The 14905-nt window shown below is 39.7% G+C and overlaps 1 protein-coding gene across 2 annotated transcripts; it reads left to right on the top strand.

Moving 5' to 3' along the window:
* The first annotated feature begins 883 nt into the window (after positions 1-883).
* On the top strand, positions 884-12806 carry POU1F1 (POU class 1 homeobox 1). Of its 2 annotated transcripts, none has more exons than XM_065744095.1 (6): positions 884-1025; positions 3251-3319; positions 5977-6222; positions 8376-8540; positions 9938-9998; positions 12593-12806. In XM_065744095.1, the coding sequence occupies exons 1-6, from the start codon at positions 884-886 to the stop codon at positions 12804-12806; spliced, it is 897 nt and encodes a 298-aa protein (XP_065600167.1). The 2 variants fall into 2 exon arrangements, with proteins under 2 accessions (XP_065600167.1, XP_065600165.1); XM_065744093.1 differs by having other exon boundaries at positions 3170-3319.
* The last annotated feature ends 2099 nt before the right edge of the window (positions 12807-14905 follow it).

Raw genomic sequence — 14905 nt, 5'->3', positions numbered from 1 at the left:
TTCCAATCTCATGACAGCAAATCACTGGAACAGTGAATTATTTTAAAAAAATATTCTGCTTTTATTCAATATCTAGTGCAATAAAGACCAGAGCACTCTGGATGAGACTGTAGATGCCGCGGTAATATCAATTAAGAATAGGAGCTGTGAATGAATTTCATGTATTACAGTGGGCTTTTTCAAGAGTTTATGTTAGAAAAACATGTAGCAGTTCTTGTTTAAGTAACTCCATCTGTTCAGCAACTTCCTCTTGGATATCATTACCCCATATTACGTATCTCTTATTTATGCTTGTATGACAGGACAAGCGATCACTGTGTTACTGTTGTGAATTAAGTTAACTTGGAGTATTTTGCTATAAATTCTTGACTTCCTCAGACTCTGGATTGAGCTCTCAGCCAGGTTGTCTTCCACACAATTGTATGGATGAGATTCTGGGGGCAGGTGTTAACTGTGGAAACCTACTTAGTATTAAACGTACCTGTCTCATGGCTGCGACTTCGGAGACAACGCTTTTATATATATTTTTTTCTGGTCATTGTTCTTCACAAAAGACCTAATTGAAAATATCTGTTAAATCGTGTCTCTGGTTTCCCTCTTCTTCTCCCCCCGCTAATTGGACCTGTATTGTGTTTGTGTGGGAAGGAAGGAGGCTCTGTAGCAAGACAGCAATATTGCTGGGAAAAGAACATTAAAATGGATAAAGGGATTTTCCAGTGGTATAAATACCTGCACACGACCTCCCTGTTCTCTGGAGTCCTTCTGTATATGTATATACAAGTGTGAAGACTGGAATAGAGTTGAAGCTGCTGTTAATCACCCAGGACCTGTTCTGTTAGCAAACGGGGGAAGGTGGCTCTCTGCCTTTCACCTGTTTGAGGGCATGACTTGCCAAGCGTTTGCTTCATCCGACAATTTTGTACCCTTGAATTCTGACTCTTCTCCCTCCCTGCCTCTGATAATGCATCACAGCGCAGCAGAGTGCCTGCCCGTTTCTAACCATGCGACCAATGTTGTCTCCACAGGTACTTTTTAAAAATAATATTGCTCTCTGTAACTCATTTGTAGTGAATATGTAGCTGAACTGTGTGCCTCAAGCTTTACAATATTTAAAGTGTTTGATATCAGTGTTATGTGAGTCTGAGACTACTTTAAAGTAGAAGCATTTTCACAAAGCTGTGTTGTGAGTAAATCAGGAACACTAAATGTTTGCATTTCAGGAAATTTTAACTTTCTCCCAGTTTATTAAAACATTAGGCTAAGGTAAGCTATCACTACAATAGCTTAGAACAGGTTTAAATGCTGACTTTTTTTGTGCCTACGTAGTCTTCAATGGTGTCAGGTAAATAAATTTAAAGTTTTTTTCCTAAATAACCACAAATTTTGATAATATAAATGACTTTAGATAGGAAATCAATTTGAAACAGGTGTAATATTACTTGTGGGAGCTTTTAAGAAGCTGGGAAAAAAAAATTACCTCCTGAATAATAATAACATCTAATGTTCAAAATTGGTGACAGGAATCTTGTCTACATTTTGGAAATGTGTATAATCTAAATAATTACATTTAAACAATAAACTGTCAGGAATAGAGAGTTTTCTCGCAGCCTCAGATCTTCAGAAGTGATATGCTGCAATACGGAAGTTACTGAAAACTTTCAGGAAGATAAATAGCTTTGGTTTGTTTGAATCTGCATAAAGGTAAGAACTTGAAGCTCCAGCAAGAAGCTATCTTTTTGCTGAAATCCATTGGGAATAAAGTGTTTTAATAATATGAAAAAGCATGTTACTAATGAAAACTGAGCATCAGTAATACATAACGCACTCTCATATGCCATGCAGGAAGCTCTAAATATCCTAACACAGTTGTTGGATAGCAGTGGAAGTACAGGATAGCAGAATGTAAATTTTGTTTGAAGCCACATTTATTTATCTGTATCATAGCTTTTCTTTATCTAGGTTGTTTGTTTATCCATCTGGTTCTGATCTATAAAGACACATATGGTGACAGGCAGTGTAACAAAAAGCATTCACAGGTGCATCTTAGGTTTTCCGTATTTTGTAGTTAGATCTCAACAACCACTGTAATCAGTGGAATTTTCTTCACAGCATCACATCTAGCAGGTGACCGTCAAAGAACAGACATGACAGAAGGTGCTGTTTACAATGAGTAAGCCTTCAGAATTTCATATGTAGGTCCAGAAATTGCAATAAATAATGCCATTTTGGTGAAAGCAGATAAGGAAAAGTTGTACAAAACAGTAGAATTCAGAAGAATTTTTAATAACGATGTATCATACATGCAGAAATTCATTAAACAGCATGCAAAAATCCTGTATTATTAGATACTGTATTATTAAATAGAAATATGTATGCTTCTCTTCAAGTAGTATACTGTATCATATGGCTAATATTCTGCAGTACCATATACAGTTCAGTGGACATTATTTAATTCAAATAACATCTTTCTCCCTGCATAATGTTAAATCTCTATTAGTAAGTTGAAAATGGCAATTTTTAAGCATAAAAATTCTATTATGAATTATGAAATAATAATAGGAAAAAAACACCTACTAGTAAGCACCTATATATTATTTCAAATATTCAGAAAATTTGCATTGCTCTTCTTGCACTGATATTATTAATTTAACCTCTCTTTTGGGTGCACTTACAGTTGTACAGGTATGAATGATTCAGTAGAGTTTGTATCCGTAAATGTGTAATTGGCATTTTACTGTTATGGTCACTCTTCTAAAAAAACAGATACTAATCCCTAATTAATCATATTGTTCTGAAGAACTGGAATGTGTGCTCTAAAGTTCAGCCTTTTGTGTTCACAAATATGCATTGACAATTACTCTTTACAGTAGTTGTTAGAGGACAGTGTACATATTTCTGCTGCCTACTCACGCATGAAAAACAATCATGTGTTTTGCATTGAATAAAAAATTGTCTGATTCTTCAGAGGTTAACTGGAGGTTACTGAGCATAGACCTGAAATACCTATCTCTTCATCTGATTGAGCTATATACTGTTGAGTTTTGCTTCTCAGAAACTGCCAGATGGTTATGGCCTAGAGTTAATGTTTGCAGGAGAACTATATACAAGGATACTGTCTACCTCTGAACTGAAAGGATGTATCTTGAATCCTCATGCGTTTTCTTACCAGTCCCGTCTGTTTTGTCTTTGATCCAAACTCCTAAATGTTCCTATCTCCATTTTGCCATGATGACTTCTGGAAATGTGTCAGCAGGACTTCATTATTCTGTGCCGTCCTGTCACTATGGAAATCAACCCTCTACCTATGGGGTGATGGCAGGTAAGAGACAGCCTCAACAGACTGAGTTATTAGCATAATGAGGTTAGCTTTTCTTTAGAGGAATAAGTTCAAAACAGCTGCTTAAAGGCAGGTATGGACCTAAAGCACTGAAAGGGAGGTTTGCAAATTACGGTTCTATGTCCTAAACCTTAAACCTCTGTATTTCTTAGCACATTACTGTGTCTCACTTCTCTCTCTTAAGGCTGGGATAGTGCTGCTCTTTTCGCTTACCTGTGATGACTTTTGAGGGATTAGGTCTGTCTTATCTGATACACTGGGGTATTAGCAATATCCAGGATCCTGGATCCCACTGTTTCTTTTGTCTCCAAATACCAAGATCAAGTGGGAAAAGGCCATGCAATGAGTCTACACAATGTTTACTGAAGCTACTTTCAGCTGCCACATTTCTGTTTTAAGGATGTCAAGGCAAATATACTTAGTGTGTGTAGAATCACAGAATTGCAGTATAAGTAGTACCGGTGAGCGTTAACCTTGAATTTAATTACAACAAGATTTAGGACTGAGATTAGAAATTAAAGAGCTACGATCAAAAATTATTTTCCTATTTTCATACTTTTTACCAGTTTGAAGACATTGGGATAGCCTTTAGGGCCAGAAAGAAATGCATTCAGTAAATTTATAATTTTCTGCTATATTCCATAAGGCAGCATAAATAGCTTTCATATAGACTATTATGTTAAAGGAATGCTAGCATCCTACTCATACCCTAGGCTAAGTTACTCTGTGCAAGTTTAAGTAGCCTTCAATGAGACAGTCCCATGAGCCAGATTAACACTCAACCCAGAGGATAAATGCTACTCAAAGATAATCCAGTTCAAACTCCATGTTTGACTTCACTTAAGACTGATGAAAATAATACAGTAAGTCAGCATGGATGAATATATCTGCCTAGGAACTTCTTAAGAGACAGGGAATAGTGCAAATATTCAAAAGTTGTCATCTCATGGATACATTCACTTCTGTTGCAAATGTTCCTGGCTTTGTTCAGGTCCCCAGCTGAAATCTGTAGATATTAAACAATAGATACTAAAAATAGGTATTGCTCAGAAATTTTTTTTGTTTTGTTCCAAAATAAGTGCATCTTAATCTCTCTCCTTTCTTTCCTTTAATTTCCTTCTTTTTCCCTAGGCATCAAGCCTGCAACTCCAGAGATGCTATCAGCGAGTCTCTCCCAGAGTCGCATCTTACAGACATGCAACATGCCACATCCCAATGTAGTAAATGGTGTCAGCACACTGCAAAGCAAGTCTTTCTCTTTTTCTTGTCTTCTTCCTTATTCCTTGGGAAAATCTTTTCTGTGGTTTCCCTGTGTGGAATGTATAATACATTCCAAGGGGGTAGAACCTCTAGCACTACTGACAGCAAACAGAGTAAAGAAAACAAGTAAAGGAGAAATGTGGAGGGGTTGCTAATGAAGCTCAGAGTTCTGCTGCAAATATTTGTGTCATTTAGAAAACAGAGGTTTCCTAAGGACTTAGAAATTATCATTCACTTCAGATAACACACAGGAGGGATCATACTTCTATTTTTTTCCAAATATGTCTTCGCTCCTTCAAGTTGGAAACTCTTCCTACATAGGTGAAATACTTAGCAAAAAAAGAGCTTTCATTCCTGCTGAATCTCCCTGTTAACTCTGATAAATGTGAAGAAAAAGTAACATAAGGTAGCTTTATTCTTAAGCAATTTCTTTTTAAGCTAGAATGGTCATAGTTTTTCTCTGGGTTTTCCTCAAACAAATCTTTTATTAAACCTTACCCAAGACAAAAGAACTGCTCTGAAAGTACTGTCTCCTATTTTATTATGTTGACCCATAGCATCAGAGGCAGATGTTGATGGTAGGGCAGTAGAGGCTGAACATTCCCACCAAGTGACAGATGACAAGCAGAGGGAAGTCTGACAAAATGATGTCTGACATGGAAGTGCATATGAAGCAAAGGTGTGACACCAAATTTTTCCATGAGATAAAAATGGCACACACTGACATTCATCAACACTTACTGCACAATTAGGGAGACCAATCAGTAGATGTGGGCACAGTGAGGCAGTGGGTGGTGCATTTCAGCACTAGTGACAGCAGCATGAAAGACAAACCTTGTTCTGGATGGCTGTGCACAGCTATCACACCACAAAATGAAGAGAGTCTTGGTCAGTTCATCTTCATGAATTGGCAGATTATGACCAGGGAGCTGAATATCAGCTTCAGTGCATTGGCAATTATGGTGCCAATGTTGGAATAGTGCAAAATTTGCAACAGGTGAGTCCCATGAATGTTCACACAGAAACAGAAGGAACATTGCATGCAAGTTTGTCAGGACCTATTGAACCAAGCCTGGGCTGAAAGTGATAGTTTCCAGGATGGCATCGTTGACTGTTTGCCATCTAATTTGACTATGACACAATTTGCCCATGCAATAGAATGGCTGTAGGATGAGAAAGTAGATCTTGTTCTGCTTTTTTATATAGGGACAAGAGAAAGGCTGGGTCTTCCTGGAGATCCTTACCCTCTCTCTTGAGCAGCCTTTCGCATGTGTAACAAAAAAATATTACAATAATACAAATACTGAGAGATTACAAAGGCACCTTTTTAGTAGTGTAGCAGAATAACTATATTTAGTTTTCTTTTGGGTTTTGCTCAGGTAGCCTGACCCCTTGCCTTTATAAGTTCCCTGAGCATGCCCTGAGTGCCAGCTCCTGTGCCCTGGGCCACAGCTTCACACCCATGCACCAGACCCTCCTCAGCGATGATCCCACAGCTGCAGACTTCAAGCAGGAATTCCGGAGGAAAAGCAAGTCTGTGGAAGAGCCTGTAGACATGGATTCCCCTGAAATCAGGGAACTGGAGAAATTTGCTAACGAATTCAAACTGCGGAGAATTAAGCTGGGTAAGTGTTTTTAGCCAGCCAACAAAAGGCTGAAAATTTCCAAGGAGATCCCTTTTCCTTTTATTTCTAAATATCAAATGGTCCACTCCATGTACTTGTCTCACTGTAACTTTAATTCCTCATAGTATGGCTAAACTTTCTCCATTCCCAGAAAACTTGTGAAGAGTTAATAAATGTCAGTTTTTTGCATTAGTGTGCCAAAGTTTACTTTAAATATTCCTCTTTTATGAATTATTTGTCTTGCTCACAAGAGCAAACAAACATTATTCTTGTTCATTAAGTTTAAGTCATTCCATCCAGTTGTAGGTATGCTATTCTGAATAGCTCCAGATTCTCTGCATCTGAGAGCAGCCCATGTGCTAACCTTTTGTACCCATTCCTTCCCCCATGAAGTGCTCCATTGCACAAGATGGTGCAATGTCACTTCAGTATGCAAGATGGATGACATCCATGGCAAATATTTCACACCAGCAGGGCACTTTTCTTCCTGTTTTATTTTCTGGTGCCACAGCGTATGTACAGCAGCAATAGATTTCTTTGCTGCTGTCTGATTACTAAAGGGTGATGTGAGATAAACTGCATCAGTGGGTCTCTGGTGAGCTGAATATTGGGTACTCTGAGCAAAGTGCTGCAATTTTGACATTATTGCTTATTGCTTATAAAGTTATATTGTATCATTACAATTTTAGAGCATCCTACAAAAACTGAAGTCGCCTTTATAAATGTAAAAAAAGTTTACACTTTTTTTACAGATATCTATGCATTATCTCAACCACAAGAAATCTCTTGTGTTCTACTTTGCAGTATAAAAATAAGGGCTAAAGCAGAAATTTATGTTTTAAAATAAAATTTGTATCCTAGGTAGTTTTATTGTATGTCAACTATTTAATGTCAAACACAGCACAGGAAAGATTATCTGGGCTCCACAGTATTAATCACTGTAATTATTATTGCATCTTGATGTAGTAATTTGTAAGGGAGCAAAACATGCTCTGATGTAAACAAATGGCTCAGAGGTGGTGAGGCTGAGCTTAATGCGTCAGTGGGAAAAATGTAATTTGCAGAGGAAAACTGATCCGAGGTTGAACTTTATGAGAGAAGACAGAGTTAATATGGGCTGTGGATCTGGGACTGAGAGACACGGTGCAGTCAAGAGGGAAGCAAAAAGTAGCCTTGTGAGACATTTGGCATCTAAAGGGACTGTGTGTGTCCTGGCTCAGATGTAGGCAGGCAGGAAGACAAGACAGATTGATCAGTTCACTGAATGGGGTCCTCAGTGCCAATGAATAAAGCTAGAAGAAGAGCTATTATGAGCTCTTCTGTTCAGCCATCCGAACAGATAACAGGAGACCAGCAGTGCTGACAAGGGGTAGCTTAATGCTGCTGCGTCACCTACAGAAATTTATGGGATATGGATATTTCTCAGTTCCCTAATCACAGAGATGAAAAACTTACGAAATCAGTAGAGGGTTGGACACAGCCTAAAGTGAGCTGAAAGTCAGCCCAGGGCCTCTACAAAATGATCATAGAATCATGAAGATTGGAAAGACCATTAAGATCACTCATACCAAGCACCAATCCATCCCCACCATGTCCTCTATGCCCCTCAGTACCACATCTACAGGGTTCTTGAACACCTCCAGGGATGGTGAGTTCACCACCTCCATGGGCAGCTAGCACCTGATAGCTCTATCTGAGAATTAGCTTCCCCTAGTATCTAATCTGAACCTTCCCTGGTGCAACTTCAAACTGTTACCTCTTGTCCTATTGCTAGCTATGTGGAAGAAGATGCTAACTACCACCTCACCACCACCTCCTTTCAGGCATCTGTGGAGAGCAATAAAGTCTCCCCTGAGCTTCCTCTTCTCCAGATTGAACAATCCCAGCTCCCTCAGCTGCTCCCTATGAGACTTGTCCTCCAGAACCTTCGCCAGATTTGTTGCCCTTCTGTGGACACACTCCAGGGCCTCAAAGACTTGTAGTGAAGGCTCAAAACTGAACACAATACTTGGGGTGTGGCCTCACCAGTGCTGAGTGCATGCACCACAGGAACACCAGGTTCCCAAGAGGCCACAGACAAGGGCTCAGTGGCTCAAGAGCAGTCACCCTCTCTAGGAAGCTCCAGAGTGACTTTCTTCTCTTAATTTTGACAGGTTATACACAGACCAACGTTGGTGAAGCACTGGCTGCTGTGCATGGCTCCGAATTCAGTCAAACTACCATTTGCCGCTTTGAGAACTTGCAGCTGAGCTTTAAGAACGCATGCAAACTGAAATCAATACTGTCCAAGTGGCTGGAGGAAGCAGAACAAGTGGGAGGTAGAGTTAAAATCCTTTAAAGTATTGACTGCAAGTAAACTACAATCCTATAAATACTTTGGAGGACTAATACGTGCCTTCCATGAACAGAGTTTTGCTTTACTAGCTTAAAATATTAAGATGTGCTGATTATATGTGTTAATTTTTGGTGCCTTTTTTGCATGAGCAAGAAATATTTGGAGGAACAAACTGTATGGCATGGAGACTACAGAAAAGCAGAAACACATTTCCTTCAGTCTCCTTGCAGTGAACTATTTCCATTCCTGTAGGCATAGTCATTACCACCACTTTAGGATCTGCAGGACAGCTCATGCAGCACTGAGCTGGGATTCTTCACTAGCAGATGACTTCCTGCAAGTGCCTAATGTTTAAGGTGTGGCCATGGGATACAGAATTCATATTCAGCTGAGGCAGTGCTCTTTAAAGCCCTAAAGAAGAGCATGGCATAGAGATTTATTTTTTATGTGATCTTTTTGCTGCTAGAGGACTCCCTGCCTTTTGCCCAGTTAATTTCCACATGTAGAGAGATTCCTGAGGTTACCTGGGCTAAACTGACTGAGAACAGGTTGGCTGATATAAAGGAAACGGGTCGTTTTGAGGGACAGCCCTTTCAGCAGAATGAATTGAGATGAGGGGAAGTGGAATGCCTGGAGGGGACAGTGAAAGCCAGGGCTGCTGCTGTGCAACGCTCACCTAGAGCAGGAAGAAAGAGATTTAATACCTCTTTTTGGATTTGCCTTTATATTCAGCAGTAGGAAACATGGTTAAGCAGCTGCTTCTGCCATCCAGTTCAGTTTCCTTTGTACCAAATGAAACCAGAAACTCTCCTAATGTGGTCAGCCCACTGTAAGGATTACCTGTAAGCAGTTTGCAGTGTGTAGCAGCTGCTGACTTTGTTAGCACTGGTGCGGGCATGAACAGTAAGGCAGTGTCCTCTGGAAAGCAAGGGTGACTTGACAACAGAAAGCAGAGTGAGTGAATGAATGGGATGGAAGCCAGAGCCATATTTCTGAAGAAAGAGTGTGAGATAGCTAAGGGGTGTGGAAACTGATCTAGACTGCATCTAGCTGATGACGAGGAGGAAAGTATGTAAAATGAGTGGAGTGACACATGGCTGTCCAGATACACGGGCAGAGAAGCAGAGCAAGTGCTATTGCAACTTTATCACTGGCATGCTGGCTTTGCTTATAACATTTACAGTTGGAGTTAAAACGACCAAACCTCTTAATGAAAAAAGTGTAGCTCTGTGGGGCACTCTCCTTGTTCAGCAGTAGTATCTGTTTTGCTTTCTTTTGGTCTTCAAACAAAGGTAACCGTTTTTTCCACGGAGTGCTGCACTCAGTTTCCATCCCCTCTGGAAGTTAATTGCTCTTTTGTTTGTTTTGTTTTTAATGCAGCTTTATACAATGAAAAAGTTGGAGTGAATGAGCGGAAGAGGAAACGCAGAACCACCATAAGGTTATACATATTTATGGAGCTACATGTTAGAAATGCCTTCAGCTAAGAAGTTTCATTCTGGGGGGTTGAAATCAAAGTGTTCTGTTTGTGAATAGTTAATGAAGGATAAACTGTTTTGAAACATTCTAGTGAAAAATAACAGCACACCTCCCTCCCTATGAAACCCCAGTGGGCTCCAAGCACATTGTATTTCCCAATTAGAGACTTTTCAGAATATAACAATGTATTTCCATGTGAAAAAAACATCTATTCTAATTCTGACCCAATTTTAAAATGTTGATATAGTAAATAAGTGCAGAGCATCACTGTTTCTTTGTTTTGTTTTGTTTTGTTTTTAAATTATTATTTATGGGAAGTTCTACATTATATCAAATGAAATCAAATTATTTTGCCAGGAAATTGATATCTGGGACATCTGAGGGCATATTTTACAGGTAATAGTGGATCACCATCTCTGTTCTCTGTCACTGGATTCCTTGGAGTTCCCAAGGAAGCATTTTCTTGAGCTGTATTACAAAAAAAAAAATAAATAAAAAATAGAGTTGTTAGGGAACTTCCTTCTCCCATTATTTTTTATCTCAGGTAGCCAACACCTACCATCTGTCTAGCCTCAAAACCATACAGAAATCAAGCAGATGGGTAGTTCGTCATAGAAAAACAATTACCAAATAGGCAAAACCAAAAACATGATGCAAGGAATGGTGAGGTGTACCCTTTTCAATACCCTAGACACTTGTAATTGTTGGTGAAGAAGAATTCACCAAGTGGGGCCTCCAAAGTAGCTGTGTTTTTTTTTTCACAGAAGGAGAATATGGCCACTTTAGGGCATGAACTTGATGCTGTCAGGCCCTACCTCTCACAGAAAAGTTCCTGTTCTTTGATCAGAAATCACGTCCTGTGTGCAATGTCATCCTCCAGAGATGTAGATTGCTCTATGGCCCCACAATCTGAGCCCCACAATGACAGCTCACACTTTCTCCTCTCACAGTCAACTTGAGATTTGCCTTTTTCAATTATATTGCCTTTGATATAAGGAATAAATTGAAGATACAAATTCTTTATGTCTTTTAAAGTAAATATTCCTCTTAAGAGGTTGCTTCTCAGCTAGGATTGAGCAGGGGATGTGAAATGCTTCATTGCTCATTTGCTAATCACAGCACCTCACAAAGGACAAAGCTTTACTGATGGAAGGCCAGATTTTCCTCAGCTTCTCTTCAAGTGAGAAAGGATGTGCCAGGCCCTTGCCCACTATGGCCTACCTGTGATTTTAGACCAACTCTGTTCAGGTGTTTCCCAAGATCTAGAGAAACCTCATGAAGACTGCTTCACTAATGTTATAGGTTTTGCTGTTCTTACTTTTTTAACAACTGCTGAGGAAATAATGCTTACTATTATTTCTGCTTTTATATCTACCCTCATTGCACTGAGGCTATTAAATATGGTGGGCTGACAAAGGCACAAATCGCTGAGGGGAAGCTTGGGACTCTATAAAATATTTTTAAACATACCAGAAGTTTACTGTTTATTTTTAAGGCAAGTAGGACCTCAGTTTGAAAACCTGAAGGGCCTGATAATTTGAAGTTGTGAAAGCTATTTAATTTTCCATTTTTATTAGGAAGCCTAAAAATCTTTTAGTCAAAAAAGTAATCATAGAATCGCAGAATGGTTTGAATTGGAAGGCACCCTTAGAGGGCATCCAGTCCATCTCCCCTGCAGTGAACAGGGACATCTACAGCTCCATCAGGTGCTCAGAGCCCCGTCCAGCCTGATCTTGGGTGTCTCCAGGGATGGGGCATCCACCATCTCCAGGGGCAATCTGTTTCAGTGCCTCATGACCTTTATTGTAAAAAACTTTTTCCTGATGTCCAGTCTAAATCTCCCTTCTTTTAATTTGAAACCATTTCCCCTTGTCCTATCACAACAGATGCCGCTAAAGAGTCTGTTCCCTTCTTTCTTACAGCCCTGCTTTAGACAATGAAAGGCTGCTACCAGGTCTCCCCAGGGTCTTCTCAGTGCTGAACAGCCCCAGCTCTCTCAGTAACGTATCTATACATATCTGTGCGTGTGTAGAACTATTAATTAGGTGGTTTTGGTAATGTTGCTAAACATTGCAAAATACACACATAAATGAAAGACCACCAACATACTACAGTCGAAATAACGGCAGCTCCAGCAGGTATTTCGTATATTTGCATGCGATCTCCAGAATAATGCATACAGTGCCCTCTTGTGTCCGAAGAATTAGCAGCTGCTGCTTAAGCCGGCTTTGGCTGCGTCCTGTTGCGCCTATGTAAAAGTGTTTACAGATACTTTCATTTCTGAGAACACTTTAGCAAAAACAGGAAGCAAATTCTATCTGACGCTGTGCAAAGATAATAGCCTTGGCTTACCTTTCTTTTTTTTCTTTTGGTACCACTCGACTTCAGTCATTGCTGACTGCGAAGAACAGGTTGTGACAGGTCTTAGGCTTTTAGAAAACATGATAACCGCTAGAACACTGCTGTTGTCATCTCTCATTTCCAGAAGTACTACAATGAAAAAGCCTGAATGTGTCAGGAAAGTTTCTAAAAGTGAATTTCTGTCTCTTTATCCAGCATTGCTGCCAAAGAAGCCCTGGAGAGGCACTTTGGAGAACAAAGCAAGCCTTCTTCTCAGGAAATCATGAGGATGGCTGAGGGGCTTAATCTCGAGAAAGAAGTCGTGAGAGTTTGGTTTTGCAACAGAAGACAAAGGGAAAAAAGAGTGAAGACAAGCCTGCATCAGAATGCCTTTAGCTCTATTATCAAGGAGCACCACGAGTGCCGGTAAAGCTTTCTCACGCATAGCCGCGCATTTCTTTTTTGCTTTTTGTAGATATTTTATGTACTTCATTGAGTATTTTGTTTGTTTGTTTGTTTGTTTTTAATGAAGAAAGATTGGTAAATCACTTGATTCCCTTAGAAGCTAGCCAGCTTCAGAAGCAATTTGGTGTGGAAGGCCTGATTTCAACGTAAAATGTTGAGGGAAAAAAATGCCATTGCATGTATTTAATGTGTTAAAGGCCTAACTGCAAGGAATCTCCTAGGCATTACTCAACCAGAAATACTTTACAAATAGTACAAGTAGTTGCTGTTTCCCTGAGCTGTGCCTTCACTGATTCCACGGTGTAGTGAATGATTAACAGAGAACCCCTGAGTAGGTACCTTAAGCACGAGGAAACAAATCCTTTGTGTTACTCATGAAGAAAGGTTACAAAGCTTGGTGTCAGCAGCTGTAGTTCATGAAAGATTTTTGCCTCTGCCTGTCTATGCACATGCCATACCCTCAGCCCACTAGCTATCTGACTGATCTAACCTTTGTCAGATGGTGAGCTGTTAGGTGCATTGCATGGCCCTGCCCCCAGTGTTGAACACTGAGTTCACTACACTGAACATCAAAAAGAAGTTAGAACTTTCAGGAAGAGGAGAACATGAAGAAGTGATCTTAAGTTCGCTGTGTTGGTGTTGCTGAGTATCTGTTTATGGACAAAGATGGGATCCTGGGGCACTGTCGTTGGATGTGAGTGATGAAGGCAGTAGAGGAGAGTGAGATGAGGACTGAAAAGTCCTTCCAAAATCTGGCTGAAATTCAGGCACAAGCTCATAACAGCTGCACACTGTTGACTGAACTACGTCAGGTAACTTTCTTGTGTCTTTTCAAGGTAAAGAAATGAAAGATGTGCCACGGCTGCTGTCTTTATTTACGGTAGGATAAACTTACCAGTACTGAGGTGTCATCATGGCTGCTCTGTTCCAGTGTACCACAGCCTGAAACAGATGCCAAGTTGAAGTGACATTTTTGAATGCTAGTTTATCAAAGTTATTATTTCATGGTAATTCATTGCTTGCCTTAAGGTCTGATTTGGATAGGTTTCGCTATCGCCTTGAGTTGAGTGCTTGATGGGATAAAGTAGATCAGCTAGTTATTACTTCAGGCTTTCTCTGTGTTGTATTTTTTATGATTAAATCCTTTTGTGGACATACTTACATGAGAGAGTGTATTAAGTGAAAAAACAAGGTGGCTTTTTTGCTTTGAAATACATAGCCAGACAAAGCATTTATTGAATTGTACGTTCCCACTCTGTTACACTTCAACAATTGAAAATAACCCCTTGTCATCCTGTAGTCTGGAGAGACAATCAGGCAAAAAGAACAATAAAAGCTATAAAAAACCCGAACCCCTGCAATAGTAAGCTAACAAAAACCCACAGCAGTGCCAGCGCTCTACCTATCAGAAAGCCAGATACCAAGAAACTAAATTAAGGACTTTAGTACTCACCAGGGACAGATTATCGAGCCACCTCATCAACCCTGCTTGTTGTTATTAAATAGCCCATTACCATATATGTATTTTACACTTTTCCCAGGACTGAAATTAAGTGAGTACATGCAAGCAGTAATGGCCTGATAAATTTTATTTTTCCATTAAACGGACCTGATGATTTAGAAAATGTCTAAATAATAGGCCCACGGAAAGCAAAGAGGTTTACTGTTCAAGATCACTTTAGGATCAGCATGTACAAATCGTGTTTTCACACTCGTGCATGTTAAATTGTCTCTGACACCTATTACAGCGACCATAAGCTTATTCAACTATGGAAGCGTGGCCTCTGGATTAAGAAAATGTATTTTTATAGATTAATTGCATTGCTACAACCCCTTAATTTAGAAGCAGCCTCTAATCCTAGTCATTCAAATGGGAGAAATGATGCTATGTACCCTCTCCAGATAGTTCTCTACACTCATAGCTCACCCACAGCAGCTCAGACCACGCCTCTGCCTTTATCAGTTGTGCATGCATTGACGGGTCAGGAGCTTTCCAACAGGATAAAAGATAAACACATTTGAGAAGATTGGCACTCAGTGGCATTCATTTGTGTTCTTTCAATG

The sequence above is a fragment of the Cyrtonyx montezumae genome, unplaced genomic scaffold (assembly GCF_038088225.1).
Source record: "Cyrtonyx montezumae isolate F1298 unplaced genomic scaffold, pur_monq_1.0 scaffold_3, whole genome shotgun sequence".
Classification (NCBI taxonomy): domain Eukaryota; kingdom Metazoa; phylum Chordata; class Aves; order Galliformes; family Odontophoridae; genus Cyrtonyx; species Cyrtonyx montezumae.
This window is presented reverse-complemented; position numbering and strand designations above follow the sequence as displayed.

Bases quoted from the DNA above. Each gene is read 5' to 3' on its own strand.
- POU1F1 (XM_065744093.1), top strand. From the start codon at position 884: ATGACTTGCCAAGCGTTTGCTTCATCCGACAATTTTGTACCCTTGAAT. The intron at 6,223-8,375 runs GTAAGTGTTTTT...TAATTTTGACAG, and splicing joins ACTGCGGAGAATTAAGCTGG to GTTATACACAGACCAACGTT. The intron at 8,541-9,937 runs GTAGAGTTAAAA...TTTTTAATGCAG, and splicing joins GGAAGCAGAACAAGTGGGAG to CTTTATACAATGAAAAAGTT.